The sequence below is a fragment of the Grampus griseus genome (assembly GCF_964374135.1).
Source record: "Grampus griseus genome assembly, chromosome: 4".
In the NCBI taxonomy this organism is placed as follows: domain Eukaryota; kingdom Metazoa; phylum Chordata; class Mammalia; order Artiodactyla; family Delphinidae; genus Grampus; species Grampus griseus.
Genome location: NC_138997.1, coordinates 43999181 through 44015252, shown reverse-complemented (window position 1 = coordinate 44015252; position 16072 = coordinate 43999181). Strand labels below are relative to the sequence as shown.

The 16072-nt window shown below is 42.4% G+C and overlaps 1 protein-coding gene across 1 annotated transcript in view; it reads left to right on the top strand.

Annotated features, from left to right (window-relative positions):
* The window catches only part of FRAS1 (Fraser extracellular matrix complex subunit 1), a 459773-nt gene that overhangs the window by 367455 nt on the left and 76246 nt on the right, over positions 1-16072 (top strand). The window contains exons 42-47 of the mRNA XM_082652906.1: positions 2412-2602; positions 3820-3973; positions 5195-5458; positions 7319-7507; positions 8967-9086; positions 9363-9542. Of these exons, the coding sequence (XP_082509032.1) occupies positions 2412-2602; positions 3820-3973; positions 5195-5458; positions 7319-7507; positions 8967-9086; positions 9363-9542 (1098 nt within the window). The remainder of the gene's footprint in view (positions 1-2411; positions 2603-3819; positions 3974-5194; positions 5459-7318; positions 7508-8966; positions 9087-9362; positions 9543-16072) is intronic.

The window sequence follows — 16072 nt, the reverse complement described above, 5'->3', positions numbered from 1 at the left end:
GTGACCCCTGCATCGGCAGGCGGACCCTCAACCACTGCGTCACCAGGAAATCCCTCTTATTAAGCTTTTTTTAATATCGTTTTATGCTAACCTGGAGTACATGTAGAAGTGAAATTTCTGGCAAGCCTCAGCCTCTCTTAAAGTGGTTTGCAGACTTTAATGTGCATAAGACTCACCTGGAGGGCCTGTGCAAACAGTTTCCTGGGCAGCAACCCCAGAGTTCCTGTTTAAGGAGGCTGTTGAGACCCATGCGTTTGCATTTCTCACCAGCTCACAGGCGATGCCATTACTGCTGGTCCACACTTGGAAAACCATTGCTCTGCATTAGTATGAACCTGGAAGTAAGGAAAAGACGTTCGGGGGGCAAATAATTGTTCCAAGGCACATTGTATAAGGACTCACCCTTTGCTCCATGGGAGTTCAGAACCAAGTCTGTTTCATACATGTGAAACTAGCTACCTAGATTCAGAATTCAGCTGATCAGAAGAACATCTTTTTAAAAACATTAGAAGAAGTAGCTTTAAGTTCATACCGGCAAGATGGAAGAAACAGAATAATCATATTGTCTGGTATGAAATCTAACAGCATGGATAATCTACATTCCTTTAGTACCAGCACAACCAGGGCAGGGCCCACCTTGATTACCTGTCGGGCATCACCGTGTTCCAGTGCAGTGCAGTAATAGATGTTCATGATGATAGCCTGCACACATCAAGAACTATTTAATTTGCACATAGTATATTCTGTTTAAGAAGGCAAGGAAGAACATTAATGAGAGAGATTTATGTGAAAAAATAGAAGGGCTTCCCTGGTGGCGCAGTGATTGGGAGTCCGCCTGCCGATGCAGGGGACGCGGGTTCATGCCCCAGTCCGGGAAGATCCCACATGCCGCGGAGCGGCTGGGCCCGTGAGCCATGGTCGCTGGGCCTGTGCGTCCGGAGCCTGTGCTCCGCAGCGGGAGAGGCCGCAAGAGTGAGAGGCCTGCGTACCGCAAAATATATATATATATATAGAAGGTGCTGTTTTAAAAATTGAAAGGACGGTGCTTAAAGCTTCAGTGGCAGATTCACTTGTTGAACAGCTTGTTTTCTAAGACAGAAAGTAAGTCATTATTCTATTCAAGTATATTTTTAGGCACTATTTACTTAGGCTATTTTTGATCCAAATAAAGATACTATATTTCTTATATTTACAGTGATCAAAGGAAAGAGAAAATAAAATTTGAAGGAATTATAGCAATTCCTTTTGGAAACCCTGAACTGTATGCCCTAGGGATTATCAGGTCACTGGTCACTTAGAGCCCTCTATTCTTCTGGTGTCAAAAGGAATCATATCTGAGGGGTAAAATTTAAGAAACTTCATGTCATTGAAAAAAATAATATTTATCTTGAATTCTTATTTCAAAGAAATTATAAATGAAGCATTTTCATTCCTCGTCTTTACATTGGGAGGTAAACGAAAAATGACCCTGTCTGCAATCTAGGAAGTCAATGGCCTTTTAATATATGACCTAATCTTTGCAAAGGACCATGAAAGAGGGAAAGAGAAAGCCTTATCGCTTCCAGATCTTCTATCTAAACTGTTCTTTGTTGATGTATATCCAGGGAGTGTTTGAAGACACAGGGGTTTCTTTTTTCTCCTCTCTTTAGAAGAAAATGTAATGATTTAAAATCAGTTACAGAGACTTAATTGACATAGCTGTTCCTGCTATGCAAGGAAGAGCATAGCAGCCTTGAACAGCATAGCAGCCTCAGAGACCAAGTAAGAGACAAGTCACCCATCATTTAGACAGTGTTTACTCTTCCCCTTGGCCTTTGGGCCTGGGATGAAAAGAAGAGGTAACCAGAGCCAGCACTTTCTGTGGAGCTCTGAATGGTACTTGAGCATCTCAGTACCTGAACTGCACACAAGCTCTGGATGGTCCCTGAGCATCACAGTAGCCCTGCTGTACCATCCCAGGGGCTGAGCACTAGCCCATGCAGAGGTTTCCTTAAGGAATTGAATAGTCAAATGAAAACATGCTTAAGGAGATGTTTCTTAGATTTAAAAGGTATGCAGTTAACCTTTTCTTGTGTAAAGAAAGAAGGTTCCTCTTGCAGAGTGGTTTTGAAATTGACTAAAGCTTAAGGTAAAACCTTTACTATTGTATCAATACTTGTCCCATGACTTATTTTATCAAATATTTCTAACAAAACAACCACTGATTCTATGCTGTATGAAATAATAACATTCACAGTGCTTTCATACATGTTATCTCATTTGATTCCCATTTGTAGATGAAAACACTCTCCCACCTTTATTCTCAAACATATTTTCCTCTTCTGTTGATAGTGCTGTCAGGCTTTCTGGTTCAGCCCAGGAAGCAGGAATTGATGGATCAAGGTAAAAGTTCCCTCTTGCTGTTGATGCAGGTGATCGATTTGGCCCTGGAACTACCAGTGACCTAGAAGCATCATTCCCTCTTCAAGATGTCCTGGAAAACTACATTTACTACTTTCAGAGTGTTCATGAAAGCATTGAGCCAACCCATGATATTTTCAGTTTTTATGTAAGTGATGGAAACAGTCGATCAGAAATCCACAGCATCAACATCACCATCGAGGTAAAGACTTTGGAAGTTGGATAAGTTGGGCTTTGACCACAATATCGCACTATTAGATAGCTTTCTGTGAACTCAAAAGCAAAGAAGATTGGGTTTGACCTTGAACTTTAGAGGTCAGTTTTTAAAATGTAACCCTGACCTTTAGGAAACTTGTAGAATTAAGGCTGGCATTTGGGGATGGTCTGACTTGGAAATCGGAATTTCCATTTCAGAGTAAAGTCTATCTGTGCTGTGTGAAAAGAGTTTGTGAGGGTCAGACAGAGAAATCTTGCCAGTCTCATATTAGATGAAAAACAACATATGCTTATTTTTCCCTGAAATTATTGTATGTGGTTCTATGTGCATACTTGCCTTTTCTTATATTTTTTAGTGCATTTATTCATTACACTGTAACATGAAAGAAATGTGTTTCTCGTTGCTGTGTTTATTCTCATTTGAGCAACTACATAGGCTTGCTCTGTCACCCCAGGGAGAGAGAGAAAAGATAAAAATCAGAATGGAATGCCCTCTGCCTTGAGAAAATAAAACAGGGCACTCTCGGCGCCCTTCAGGGACAGTGGATGAGGGGTGCTGGCACGAGGATGGGGGGGGGTCAAGGAGATGTCTTTAGACACCCACAGTTTCAAATATGTGTCCTCCTACAGGTACTGTGCCATGCTTAGGCTTCTAAGACTGTTCTGATTTCAAATAATGTGCCCTTTTATCCCCCAAATATACTTGTCTAACCACACGTCCGTATTTTTGGTCTGGAAAATGTCATCCTTGTACCTATGGAAAATACCTGAGAAGATTTCTGTAGCATGTCCATCGGTGTCTTTTCAAGGGGATATTTGGTTTGTGTGACCTGCTCGCCTTTCAACCTAACCATTTTGAGTGGGAATTAAAGATGGTGACATATTAGATACAAACTACTATGCATAAATAAACACCAAGGACCTACTGTATAGCACAGGGAACTATATCCAGTATCTCATAATGATCTATAATAGAAAATAATCTGAAAAAATATATCTATATAACTGAACCTCTTTGCTGTATACCTGAAACTAACACAACTATATTTTAATAATAATAACAATAAAAGACAGTGACACGTTACATGCTATTTCGGTAGTGAAAGTTAATGTGGTGGTGTTACTTTCTCTGAATAATGCATGTTATTTTTTTCTTCTTAAACCAGTATCTGTGTGAGACCTAATATTTTATGCTTTAATCAGAGGAAGAATGATGAGCCTCCCAGGATGACCTTGCGGCCCCTTGGCGTGCAGCTGAGCTCGGGAGTGGTGATAAGCAATTCTTCTTTGAGCCTGCAGGACCTGGACACTCCAGATAACGAGCTGACTTTTGTATTGACAAAAAAGCCTGGCCATGGTAGGACACAACTGCTATGGGAAGCTTCTTAATTGAGGTGCCTGATGGGTTACTAGAATAAACACATAGATTTCAGCCGATCGTTCCTCTGCCTTGCTGGTGTGTAGTCCGTTCTTTGCATCAAAGTATAATCAAATTCACAGCTAGCTAATGTTCTTTGGGCTCACAGTAGACTCTGGTTGCTCTGAAAGCCTGAATCCTGGGTAATTGGTGTCGCTGAAATTCAATTTCAGCTGTTTTCTTGCTTTCTTACGTAACCTCAGGCAAAACAAGTTTTCAGAATCTGCACATCCTCTTCTCAGAGGATGATTTCATCATTGCTTGATCATCCTGGGCCATTGCATGCAAGGAACAGCATAGCAGCCTTGAAATTAATCGCAAAAGGTGTTCCCTTCAGATTAGAGGCGTGGTAGACGTCTTTATGAGCTTGTTCCTTTTGCAAAGAAAACACTTTTCCTGATTAAACCAGAAGTTTAGAAAACCACCATGGGACTCTTCTACGTACTTCTTTTCTAAGTGCCATCCCCCTAGTATTAGCTAAAGCTCTGCAACTTTCTTCTCCCAAGTGGTATCTTACTCCATCCTAATGGCTATTGGCCTTTTGAAGATGAAACTGTTGTTGATGGAGAGCTGGCAGGGGGGAGGTTGTTGGTCATTGCATTTTAGCTTGCCTTCATCCACTTTCACTTTCTTTAATGAGGCACTTTAACTGCCCCTTTGTGGTACACATGACCTTGAAAACAGAAAAATATGCCTCAGCCCAAAGATGCTTAGTGTCTTTCTGAATTTAAAAGGAATTTAAAACGTATTCCTCTCTCCCACCCCAGATGCCCCAGACAGAAGGCAGCAAGTGGAGAGTGCTATTTTCACCTTGCAGAAGGTGAAAATAAGGTTTAGATAATGAAGTGAGTTTGAATTCATGGAGAGAGATTTGATTCCTAAGCCACCATATTACTGTATCCATCTGTGTCTCCTTAAGAGGTTTTTAACCAGGAAAAGCAGAACTTTGTCTTCTTTATTTGGAGATGAGGCCATAGAGCAGCGCCCTGTACTGCTATGTAAAATGCTGATTTGTTGGTCATTTATTTATGTGCCACCATGAGCCTCTGAGGGGCTTGGCATTCTACCCAGGCTCAAGCAGTTGACAAAATCAGACAATGTTTTGGTGTCATATATACTCTACCATTGTTTCTTTCTTTCTTTTTTTCGCTTCCTTCCTAGGTCATCTGCTCCGGAGGCAAACTACTTCTGAGCCTCTGGAGAATGGGAGGGTTTTGGTCCAGGGCTCGTCCTTCACCTACCAGGATATCCTGGCCGGGCTGGTTGGGTACACGCCTGGTGGTCCTGGTGTGGCAGTGGATGAGTTCCGGTTCTCCCTCACTGATGGACTCCACACAGACACAGGGAGGATGGAGATATACATAGAGCTGCCTACAGATGACACCCCCCACTTGGCTGTAAACCAAGGCCTCCAGCTGTCAGCAGGTACCACAGGGATGGAAGAGAGTGGCCGTGGTTTCTTCTTTGTTGGTGTGCAGTACTTCCTTCCATATCAGCTCAGCTCTGTGGGAGGATCTTGAACTGGGTGTGCAGAATCTGGGGAGACTAGTGCTGGGGAGAACTGTTGTTTTGGGGACACTAAGAGTTGTGAGTGACAAATGTGAAACCTCTGAAGTTCTTTGGACCTCTGTCTGTGAGTTTGAGAAAAGATTGAGAAAAGCTTATAGTATTCCCAAGGTCCACAAAAATCTTCATCTATCCAACTACTCGTAGGCCCAGGTCTCTTAGAACATTGCTACTACCCAACCCCATGGAAACAAACAACAAAATCTAGTAGGATTTTCAAGATGCTTATTGAAAAAAAAAAAGAAAGAAAGAAAGGCATGGAGGGGCAATTGGGAAGTCATCATTGCACCAAGAGAGATTATGTAAATAATTGAGAACCATTAGATACGGTGTTCTAGGGTCTAATGTTCACAATTTTACTTATGGATAAGCAACACTGAAGGACCTGTGACACATGTCAGTCTTGGAGTCAGTTTGCAGTAGAGAGTTACTTAGAGAGTGGGCTTTTTTCCACAGAGCATCTGTGTCCCACTGGAGTTCCGTTTGCTTGTTTATTCTTAGTTTCATATGTATTTTGTAGTGGAAAATATATGGTATAATGGTATTTGAAAATTTGGAGATTCCCAAAGGTCTCAAGTATTAGCTCTGGGACTTAACTTTGCCCTATTTACAAGCTAATAAGTTATCCTCTTACTGTTTCATGGATGCTGGTAGAAGACACGAGATTCCTTGGTCAGAGACAAAGTACTTGTGACAGCACAGCAGGCAGCATTGCCAAGAGCAATTTTGCATCTATTCGCAATGCCCTTCAAGTCCCATGGGGGTGATGCGGAGGGCCCGGATGAATACCTCCGTATGCAGTGTAATGCATTACAGAAGAGGAACACTGAGCTTGGGGAGCTCCCCGTGTTATAGTAGCGATAAGCAAGCCTGATCTTTGTCCCAGAGGAAGATGTCACCTCATCCCTCAGGGTTACTCGCAGAGAATGGCCTGAGTAATGAGTGGTCAGGCCCTGCCTTCTTGGCGTTACCCAGCAAGAACATGCAGGGACACTCAGGACCTATGGTGGGTTGCCACTCCAAACACTAGGATGTATTACACATGAGTGACTAGGACCTACTTTATCAGAATTTACTATTTTTAATGTGAGAAAATGGCTGGAGAGAAAAGCAAGGGGGAAGACCCTGAGAAGACGTGTTTTCCAGGAGACAGTGCCTTGTCTCCATCCCCAACACCTGTGCAAGCCTTCCAGGGCCCAGCGCTCAGGTCTCCCTGCTCTGTAACCCTCACCATATATTCTGTCTTGAGGAAAAATGATTCTGACTGTTCAGTCTGAGAGGGCAACAGATATGTTTGTGAGTTTATGTAAAGCTGTTTTTTTATGATTTGGTGATCCTTAAGTAAATAAATTAGGTCCAAGCAGGTTTCATCATAGGTCTGGGAATCCTTTATATCACAGAACTAGGAGTTATTACATAGATCTAGATACTAACTGCAAGGTCACTGGCGTAGGGCAAGCACTGGTAGAGAGTGAAAGTGGATCATAAGAGAAAAGGGGCTCAGGTCTAAACTCAAGGGGTGATTGGCAAATTGGGAAGTTGGGACTATTCACTTATGGAAATTAAAGTTTATTCAGCTGGAAACAGAAGGGCAGGCAGCTGATACTTCCTTAGACCGGGGAGTGTGTGTTAATTTAGTCTCCAGTCTCCTAAAATCATTTGACATCCTATTCAAAAGCAATGATGGGGAATGACCTAATCTATCCCATTCTCTTCCAGGGTCCGTAGCACCCATCACAGAACAGCACTTGAAAGTGACAGATACTGACTCAGGTGACCATCAGGTGATGTACATCTTGAAGGAAGATCCTGGTGCAGGGCGCCTGCAGTTGGTAAAGCATGACAGCCTGGAGCAAATCTCCGTTAAAGGCCCCGTCCAAAGTTTCACCCAGGCTGACATCAGCCAAGGTCAGCTGCTTCTCTTCTGCCAACCCAGACTTCCAGAAACTCCACCCCCAGTAGTCAAATGAGAGATAAGTGCCTGGTAGCCTATGGCAGCAAACTGAGCACTTTTGTTTTGAATTAAGAGCTGAGTTATAGCTTCATTTATTCTTTCTTGTCTCCTCAATTTTTTTGGTTTTGCAAAAAAACTCTCCTTCTTGGCTAAGATGTGTTCATGCTTTCACATAGCATTGATGAAATTGGGGGCTATTATAGACGAAAAAATCATTTTGACTTGCTATGATGCTAAAAATGTGTGTGAGAGAGAGAGGAAAAAGAAGTGAATTGGGATGGATTAAGGTGAAAATTATGCCTGCCTGAGGGGAACAATTTATATCTCTTTCCAGCTCCCCAAAGAGCACAAGTTAATGAACTAAGCAAAATGGAAGGGCATAAATTGGAGCTGCCTGAGGGAGATTACATAGCTCATCCCTCATCCCATAGCTCCAGAAAATTACATTTCCTCATCCCATAGCTCCAGGAAATGCTGATGTAATGTAAAAGCATAAATGTTAAATGCTACATAGTTACCGTACAGTGTTTTCAGGGGTAAAAAAGGAAAGAAAGTTACATATTTGGGAGGAAAGTAATCCAGCGTCATGTCATGATGTGCAGTTCCATTTAGAGGTGGAAATGTGTCCCCCTAGGAGCGGAAGGTCCCGTCTGCCCTAACGCCCAAAACTGATAGCAGCCAAAATCTCATTAGACATGTTTAGTGAAGGGAGTGGAATAAGTCCTTAATTTTTCCATGCCTCAGTGTCCCTTTTTAGAATATGAGAGCAGCACCTCTCCCTAGATGTTTGGCTATCTTTTCATTGCTAGGTACTTATAAGTGACGCTGTGGGTTAACAAAAATGTAATATATTGCATTTTTCCCTTTGGATCCATTTGACTTCTAGGTAGAGTTCATTTATTTTGTTCATCTATTTCTTTGTTGGTTGGTTATATCTGGTGTCTTTCCTATAATGAATTAAGGCTGTACTGGGAAATGGGAGCGACAGCCTCTGGGAGAATGTGGGCTGCAGCTCTCTCTCCTCTTGCCCTGTGACATGGATATTTAACAGGGTCACACCAATGACGTGGGTCTGGTCAGTGCACATTTTCCACGTGGGCAGTTTTGCTGATCTAGTTATTCATGAGACTTCTTTAGAGTCTTCCACAGACACCAAGCCTCAACTGTAAGCAATGCTACTTGCTACTTAGGATGGTTTTATCATGATGGAGTCATTGATGATGAGGGAGTTGCTAGTGGGAGATGAAAGGGAGGAAATGAAAATATTAGATTAAAATGTCAAAAGCAATGTCTAATTGAGAAGGGGTTAATTGATTCACTGGTGTGAATACCAACTGAATTCTCACCTGACATTTCAGAAATAAGGGCAGAAAACACTAATAGCAAATTTTGATTTTCTTGTCCTTGTTACAGGCCACGTAGAATACAGTCATGGGAAAGGAGAATCTGGCGGGAGCTTTGCTTTTAAATTTGATGTGGTTGATGGAGAAGGCAACAAATTGATCGGCCAGTCATTTTCCATCAGTGTTTTGGGTAAGGGGGCACTGGGTTTCTAAAAGTCCTCCAGCAGTTCTGAGGTCATGTGGTGCACACTGTGCTCACCTTGAGGCTTGAGCCTTTCCTTTAGGTGCTCATGTGGAAACCTGGAATCATATCCTGTCTGTTGTGCGAGGCCGTGGCTCCTTGATACGCTCTCTGAGGGACAGGCCTGGAGACTATTCTGATCTTACCCCTGGACACCAGGCCCAGAATTGAAGAAAGGAGGCTAAAAATGATCCCATTTCAAATCACTCTTTCTGATATTTTCAGAAGACAAATCCCCACCAGTCATCACCACCAATAAAGGGCTGGTTTTGGATGAAAACTCGATGAAGAAAATCACCACTCTGCAGCTCTCTGCCACTGACCAGGAGTCGGAGCCTGCAGAACTGATCTACAGAATCACCAGAGAGCCCCAGCTGGGCCACCTGGAACACACAGCATCACCAGGTAAGCCCATCATCTCTGACTTCATCCAACCAAAAGCTGGCATTTAGGAAGTGCTGGGGGCAGCCACACTACGTGTACACACTCACCTTGAATCTGCCTTTGTTAGTATTTACTTTTGGCATCACTAGTTCTGACCATTATATACTGCCTTGCATTATACTTACAACAAAGTATGCTCAGTAATTGCTTACTGGAAGTTGAATTAAAAATTACACTTTGATATAAACAGTCTTGGCTCCATAACTGGAATTCAGCAAATAGCAAGTGAGCATGCATGTTGAGTAAGACCTTGGTTTAGCTGCTACAGAGGAAAAAAAATAAAAGGTAAATAAGATATAACCACAACCTTTAGAGTCCTCTATTGGATAAGATAAGGAACCTCTGCATGTAATCATACACGAGGGAAGAAGATAGCAGGTATTTTAAGAACTGTATAAACCTGCTATCATAGGAGTTCAAACGTGAAAGAGGCTGCATCGGGTGTGAAGGTGCAAAGCGGTGGCATTTAACAGTGCACTTGAAAGATAGAATTTGGGCTGACAGAAATTGTGTTATTTCCAGAGATACGAACAGCATGTGGGCACATTCCAAAAATTATGAGAGGGCCAGTAATCCCTATTTAATTCAATAGGCAATAGGGAGCCACTGCAGAATTATGAACCGGGAGGGGAAGTGAAATTCATCTAGTGTCCAACAGGATGAACTGAAAGAAAAAGGAGGCAGTGCCCTTGGGTAGGAAGTTTCTCATTTGGCCAGATGCAAGCTAGTGAGGCTTCACGTGGAGGGGCAGCCATGGGAATAGTAAGGTGAGAATAATATAAGAGATTATTCCTGGTACCTCGTAAGTATCCAGTAAACAGTAGATGGCAGAAGGAAGGAAGGAAGCAGTTAATTTCAGGAGGAGAACCTATAGAACCTGGCAGCTTGATTGGATGTGAGGGATAAGAGATATTTGCTGAATAAACAACCTAAAGGTAGAATTGTCTTTATTTGGTCCATTATAGAAGAAGTGTCAGCTTGCAGGAAATTTAGATCATTGTTTTCTTTGGATTTCAGGTTACAGATTCTTCATTCATTCAACCACGGAAATAGCAAAACAGAGAAAGTACTTGCCCTGACGCTGGGAATCAGATAGTAAGCAAACAAGCAAGCAAATATATCATATGTCAATGGTGATGAGTTAGGGGGTGAAATGAGGGCGTTCTTGGGGTGCAGGGAGCAAGGAGGCGAGGGAAGGCCTCCCTAACAATAAGATGACGTATGAGCAGAGATCTGAACAAAGTGAGGGAGCCAGCCATGCCGACATGTAAAGGAAAGAGCATTCCAGACAGGGGATTGGCGAGTGTCAACATCCTGAGGTGGGATCAGCCAGGCCTATCACATTCCAGATGCAGCAAGGAGACCAGTATGGCTGGGGCGCAGTGAGCTGGGGAGAGAGTGGAGATGCATGGAGGACCGCACTGGAGGGGGAGCCAGTGGGGGTGAATGTGTCTGGGTCCAGCGTGATGGTGGAGGAGGGAGTTATGTGTATGGTGGGAGGGCATGGGGAAGGATGGACAGATTGGCCAAAATTCCTAATGCAAATTAAAGCCAGTGCCCTCCCGTTTTGTCCCAGAGTTCCTGGGGACGGTATGCAGATCAGCACTCCCCAGACCTTGGCTGCATGAGGTACCTGATAAATCATTCATGAGCTAATTGCTCCTGCCAGAATTCTGTCAGGTTGCTGATTACATCTCTCCAAAGATGAAAGGGCAGACTCTTGGCTGTTGTGTTGGGCAACTGCATTTACACTGCACAGAGCTCCAAAAGGCCCGGAGCTTCACGCAGGGCACTGCCAGCTGCTGGTAAGTCCCAGCCCTGGCTCTTCTCTGACCCCCAGGCTGAGTCCTGTGTGAGGCTGCCCCAAATTCGCTTTTTCTCTTTTTACAGTCTCAGCCTTCACTGGGCTTAAATCCTGGACGCCAAGACCAGGCCAGCACTGCTCAGGGTACCACCCATAGGGGATCACACTTCTCCCTCCTCTTGGGAAAGCAGCCTCCCGAAACAGAGGGAGGGGCGCGTCCTTCACCTGCCCTTTCCCACCAGGCTTGACTACCTAATCCACATTCTCTCCCACCCCCACCATTTCTTCTCCATCCTCCTGTTTCTAGAGATTCTAAGTAGACCAGATAGGAAGATCTTGACTCTTGGGGGCCCCTCTCCATCTTTAATGGAGCAGGGCTTCCCTGCCCCTCCCACACTATCAGCCCCGCTGTCCTTTCTATAGCATTTAGTCAGCATTCTCTCCTTCCCTGTGTCTCCTAAGTGGAACTGTATTCATGAATTCAGTTCTTTTGAAATGTCAAAGCTCTCCCTTCAGAGGAAGTCCATGCTGATTATGGGTCACCCTTTCTGAAGGCAGCTGGCTACAGCTTGGAGAAAAGCACCTCACCCCGTTTGTCTCCATGGGTGAGGATGGGTCTGCTAGGAGCTGAGGCTGGGCTGGAGCCTGTTTCCAAGAAGAGCAGAACAGCTTCTAGACCAGTGTCTCTAGTGCAAGCACTGAGATATTTGGGGACTGGATGCCTCTGGGAATTATCATTTGCCACCAGTGCTTGCAGACATCCTCTTGATGGTTAACTATGAAGTGTACTTAGCCTTATGCCATCTCTCTTAGTCAGCTGATTGTGATTGTTGTCTTTAGATAGAAAAGGTGTGAAGGTCCTCTTTTCCCCTCAAGGCGTCACAGGGAGCCATGTGTCCATGGGAACCGTGCGGAAGACAGACACGAACCTCCTCCCACAGAGGAGAGCCACGTGAGGCTCTAGTCCCTGTGTGGGCTCTTGGCAAGGTTGAGGGCCCACACCCTCATGTCAGTGACCCTAAGGACCCTCTTATTCTTGGGAAATTAGAGTAAGGAGTTATATTATCAGGATAGAAGGTAAGCTGCTGGAACAAAGAGACTGCAAAATACAGTACCTTCCACAAGAACTTTATTTTTGCTCCCAGCAAAATCCAGAGGCAGGTGGCCCAGAATGTACTGTCATCATCCCCCAACCAGCAGCCAGGGAGGGCGCCCACATCCATTTCTTTTCCAGGAGTATTACTGGAAGAACCCATATCCTTTTTTTTTTTAAGTCATCATTTTTTTTTAACATCTTTTTTGGAGTACAATTGCTTTACAATGGTGTGTTAGTTTCTGCTGCGTAACAAAGTGAGTCAGCTATACATATACATATATCCCCATATCCCCTCCCTCTTGCGTCTCCCTCCCACCCTCCCTAGCACACCCCTCTAGGTGCTCACAAAGCACCGAGCTGATCTCCCCTTGCGATGCAACTGCTTCCCAGTAGCTATCTATTTTACATTTGGTAGAGTATATATGTCAGTGCCACTCTCTTACTTTGTCCCGGTTACCCTTCCCCCTCCCCGTCTCCTCAAGTCCATTCTCTACGTCTGTGTCTTTACTCCTCTTCTGCCCCTAGGTTCTTCAGAACCTTATTTTTTTCTTTTTTAGATTCTATTTATGTACTAGCATACAATATTTGTCTTTCTCTTTCTGACTTACTTCACTCTGTATGACAGACTCTACGTCCATCCACCTCACTACAAATAACTCAATTTCATTTCGTTTTATGGCTGGGTAATATTCCACTGTATATATGTGCCACATCTTCTTTATCTATTCATCTGTTGACGGACACTTAGGTTGCTTCCTGGCTATTGTAAGCAGTGCTGCAGTGAATATTGTGGTGCATGACTCTTTTTGAATTGTGGTTTTCTCAGGGTATATGCCCAATACTGGGATTGCTGAGTCATATGGTAGTTCTATTTTTAGTTTTGTAAGGAACCTCCATACTGTTCTCCATAGTGGCTGTTATCAATTTACCTTCCCACCAATAGTGCAAGAGGGTTCCCTTTTCTCCACACTCTCTCCAGCATTTATTGTTTGTAGTCTTTTTCATGATGGCCATTCTGACCGGCGTGAGGTGATACCTCATTGATTAGTGATGTTGAGCATCCTTTCATGTGTTTGTTGGCAATCTGTATATCTTCTTTGGAGAAATGTCTATTTAGGTCTTCTGCCCATTTTTGGATTAGGTTGCTTATTTTTTGGATATTGAGCTACATGAGATGCTTGTATATTTTGAAGATTAATCCTTTGTCAGTTGCTTCATCTGCAAATATTTTCTCCCATTCTGAGGGTTGTCTTTCGTCTTCTTTATGGTTTCCTTTGCTGTGCAAAAGCTTTTAAGTTTCATCAGGTCCCATTTATTATTTTTTATTTTTATTTCCATTTCTCTAAGAGGTGGCTCAAAAAGGGTCTGGCTGTGATTTATGTCATATAGTGTTCTGTCTATGTTTTCCTCGAAGAGTTTTATAGTGTCTGGCCGTACATTTAGGTCTATAATCCTTTTGTATACAGAGTTAAGGAGTGTTCTAATTTCATTCTTCTACATGTAGTTATACAGTTTTTCCAGCACCACTTACTGAAGAGGCTGTCTTTTCTCTTTTGTATATTCTTGCCTCCTTTATCAAAGATAAGGTGACCATATGTGTGGGGGTTTATCTCTGGGCTTTCTATCCTGTTCCATTGATCTATATTCTGTTTTTGTGCCATACCATACTGGCTTGATTACTGTAGCTTTGTAGTATAGTCTGAAGTCCAGGAGCCTGATTCCTCCAGGTCTGTTTTTCTTTCTAGAGATTGCTTTGGCTATTTGGGGTCTTTTGTGTTTCCATACAAATTGTGAATTTTTTTGTCCTAGTTCTGTGAAAAATGCCATTGGTAGTTTGACAGGGATTTCATTGAATCTGTACATTGCTTTGGGTAGTAGAGTCATTTTCACTATGTTGATTCTGCCAATCCAAGAACATGGTATATCTCTCCATCTGTTTGTATCGTCTTTAATTTCTTTCATCAGTGTCTTATAGTTTTCTGCATACAGGTCTTTTGTCTCCTTAAGTAGGTTTATTCCTAGGTATTTTATTCTTTTTGTTACAGTGGTAAATGGGAGTGTTTCCTTAATTTCTCTTTCAGATTTCTCATCATTAGTGTACAGGAATGCCAGAGATTTCTGTGCATTAATTTTGTATCCTGCTACTTTACCAAATTCATTGATTAGCTCTAGTAGTTTTCTCTTAGCATCTTTAGGATTCTCTATGTATAGTATCATGTCATCTGCAAACAGTGACAGTTTTACTTCTTCTTTTCCGATTTGGATTCCTTTTATTTCTTTTTCTTCTCTGACTGCTGTGGCTAAAACTTCCAAAACTGTATTGAATAATAGTGGTGAGAGTGGGCAACCTTGTCTTGTTCCTGATGTTAGTGGAAATGGTTTCAGTTTTTCACCATTGAGAACGATGTTGGTTGTGCGTTTGTCATATAGGGCCTTTATTATGTTGAGGTAAATACCATATATGCCTACTTTCTGGAGGGTTTCTGTCATAAATGGGTGTTGAATTTGCTCGAAAGATTTTTCTGCATCTATTGAGATAATCATATGGTTTTTCTCCTTCAGCTTGCTAATATGGTTTATCACATTGATTGATTTGCGTATATTGAAGAATCCTTGCATTCCTGGGATAAAACCCAGTTGATCACGGTGTATGATCCTTTTAATGTGCTGTTGTATTCTGTTTGCTAGTATTTTGTTGAGGATTTTTGCATCTATGTTCATCAGTGATATTAGCCATAGTTTTCATTCTTTGTGACATCTTGTCTGGTTTTGGTATCAGGCTGATGGTGGCCTCGTAGAATGAGTTTGGGAGTGTTCCTCCCTCTGCTATATTTTGGAAGAGTTTGAGAAGGATAGCTGTTAGCTCTTCTCTAAATGTTTGATACAATTCGCCTATGAAGCCATCTGGTCCTGGGCTTTTGTTTGTTGGAAGATTTTTAATCGCAGTCTCAATTTCATTGCTTGTGATTGGTCTGTTTATATTTTCTATTTCTTCCTGGTTCAGTCTCAGAAGATTGTGCTTTTCTAAGAATTTGTCCATTTCTTCCAGGTTGTCCATTTTATTGGCATAGAGTTGCTTGTAGTAATCTCTCATGATCCTTTGTATTGCTGCAGTGTCAGTTGTTACTTCACCTTTTTCATTTCTAATTCTGTTGATTTGAGTCCTCTCCCTTTTTTCTTGATGAGTCTGGCTAATGGTTTATCAATTTTGTTTATCTTTTCAAAGGACCAGCTTTTAGTTTTATTGATCTTTGCTATCATTTCCTTCATTTCTTTTTCATTTATTTCTGATCTGGTCTTTATGATTTCTTTCCTTCTGCTAATTTTTTGGGGTTTTTGTTCTTCTTCTCTAGTTGCTTTAGGTGTATGGTTAGGTTGTTTATTTGAGATTTTTCTTGTTTCTAGAGGTAGGATGGTATTGCTGTAAACTTCCCTCTTAGAACTGCTTTTGCTGCATCCCATAGGTTTTGGGTCATCGTGTTTTCATTGTCATTTTTTTCTAGGTATTTTTTGATTTCCTCTATGTTTTCTTCAGTGATCTCTTGATTATTTAGTAGTGTATTGTTTAGCGTCCATGTGTTTGTATCTTTT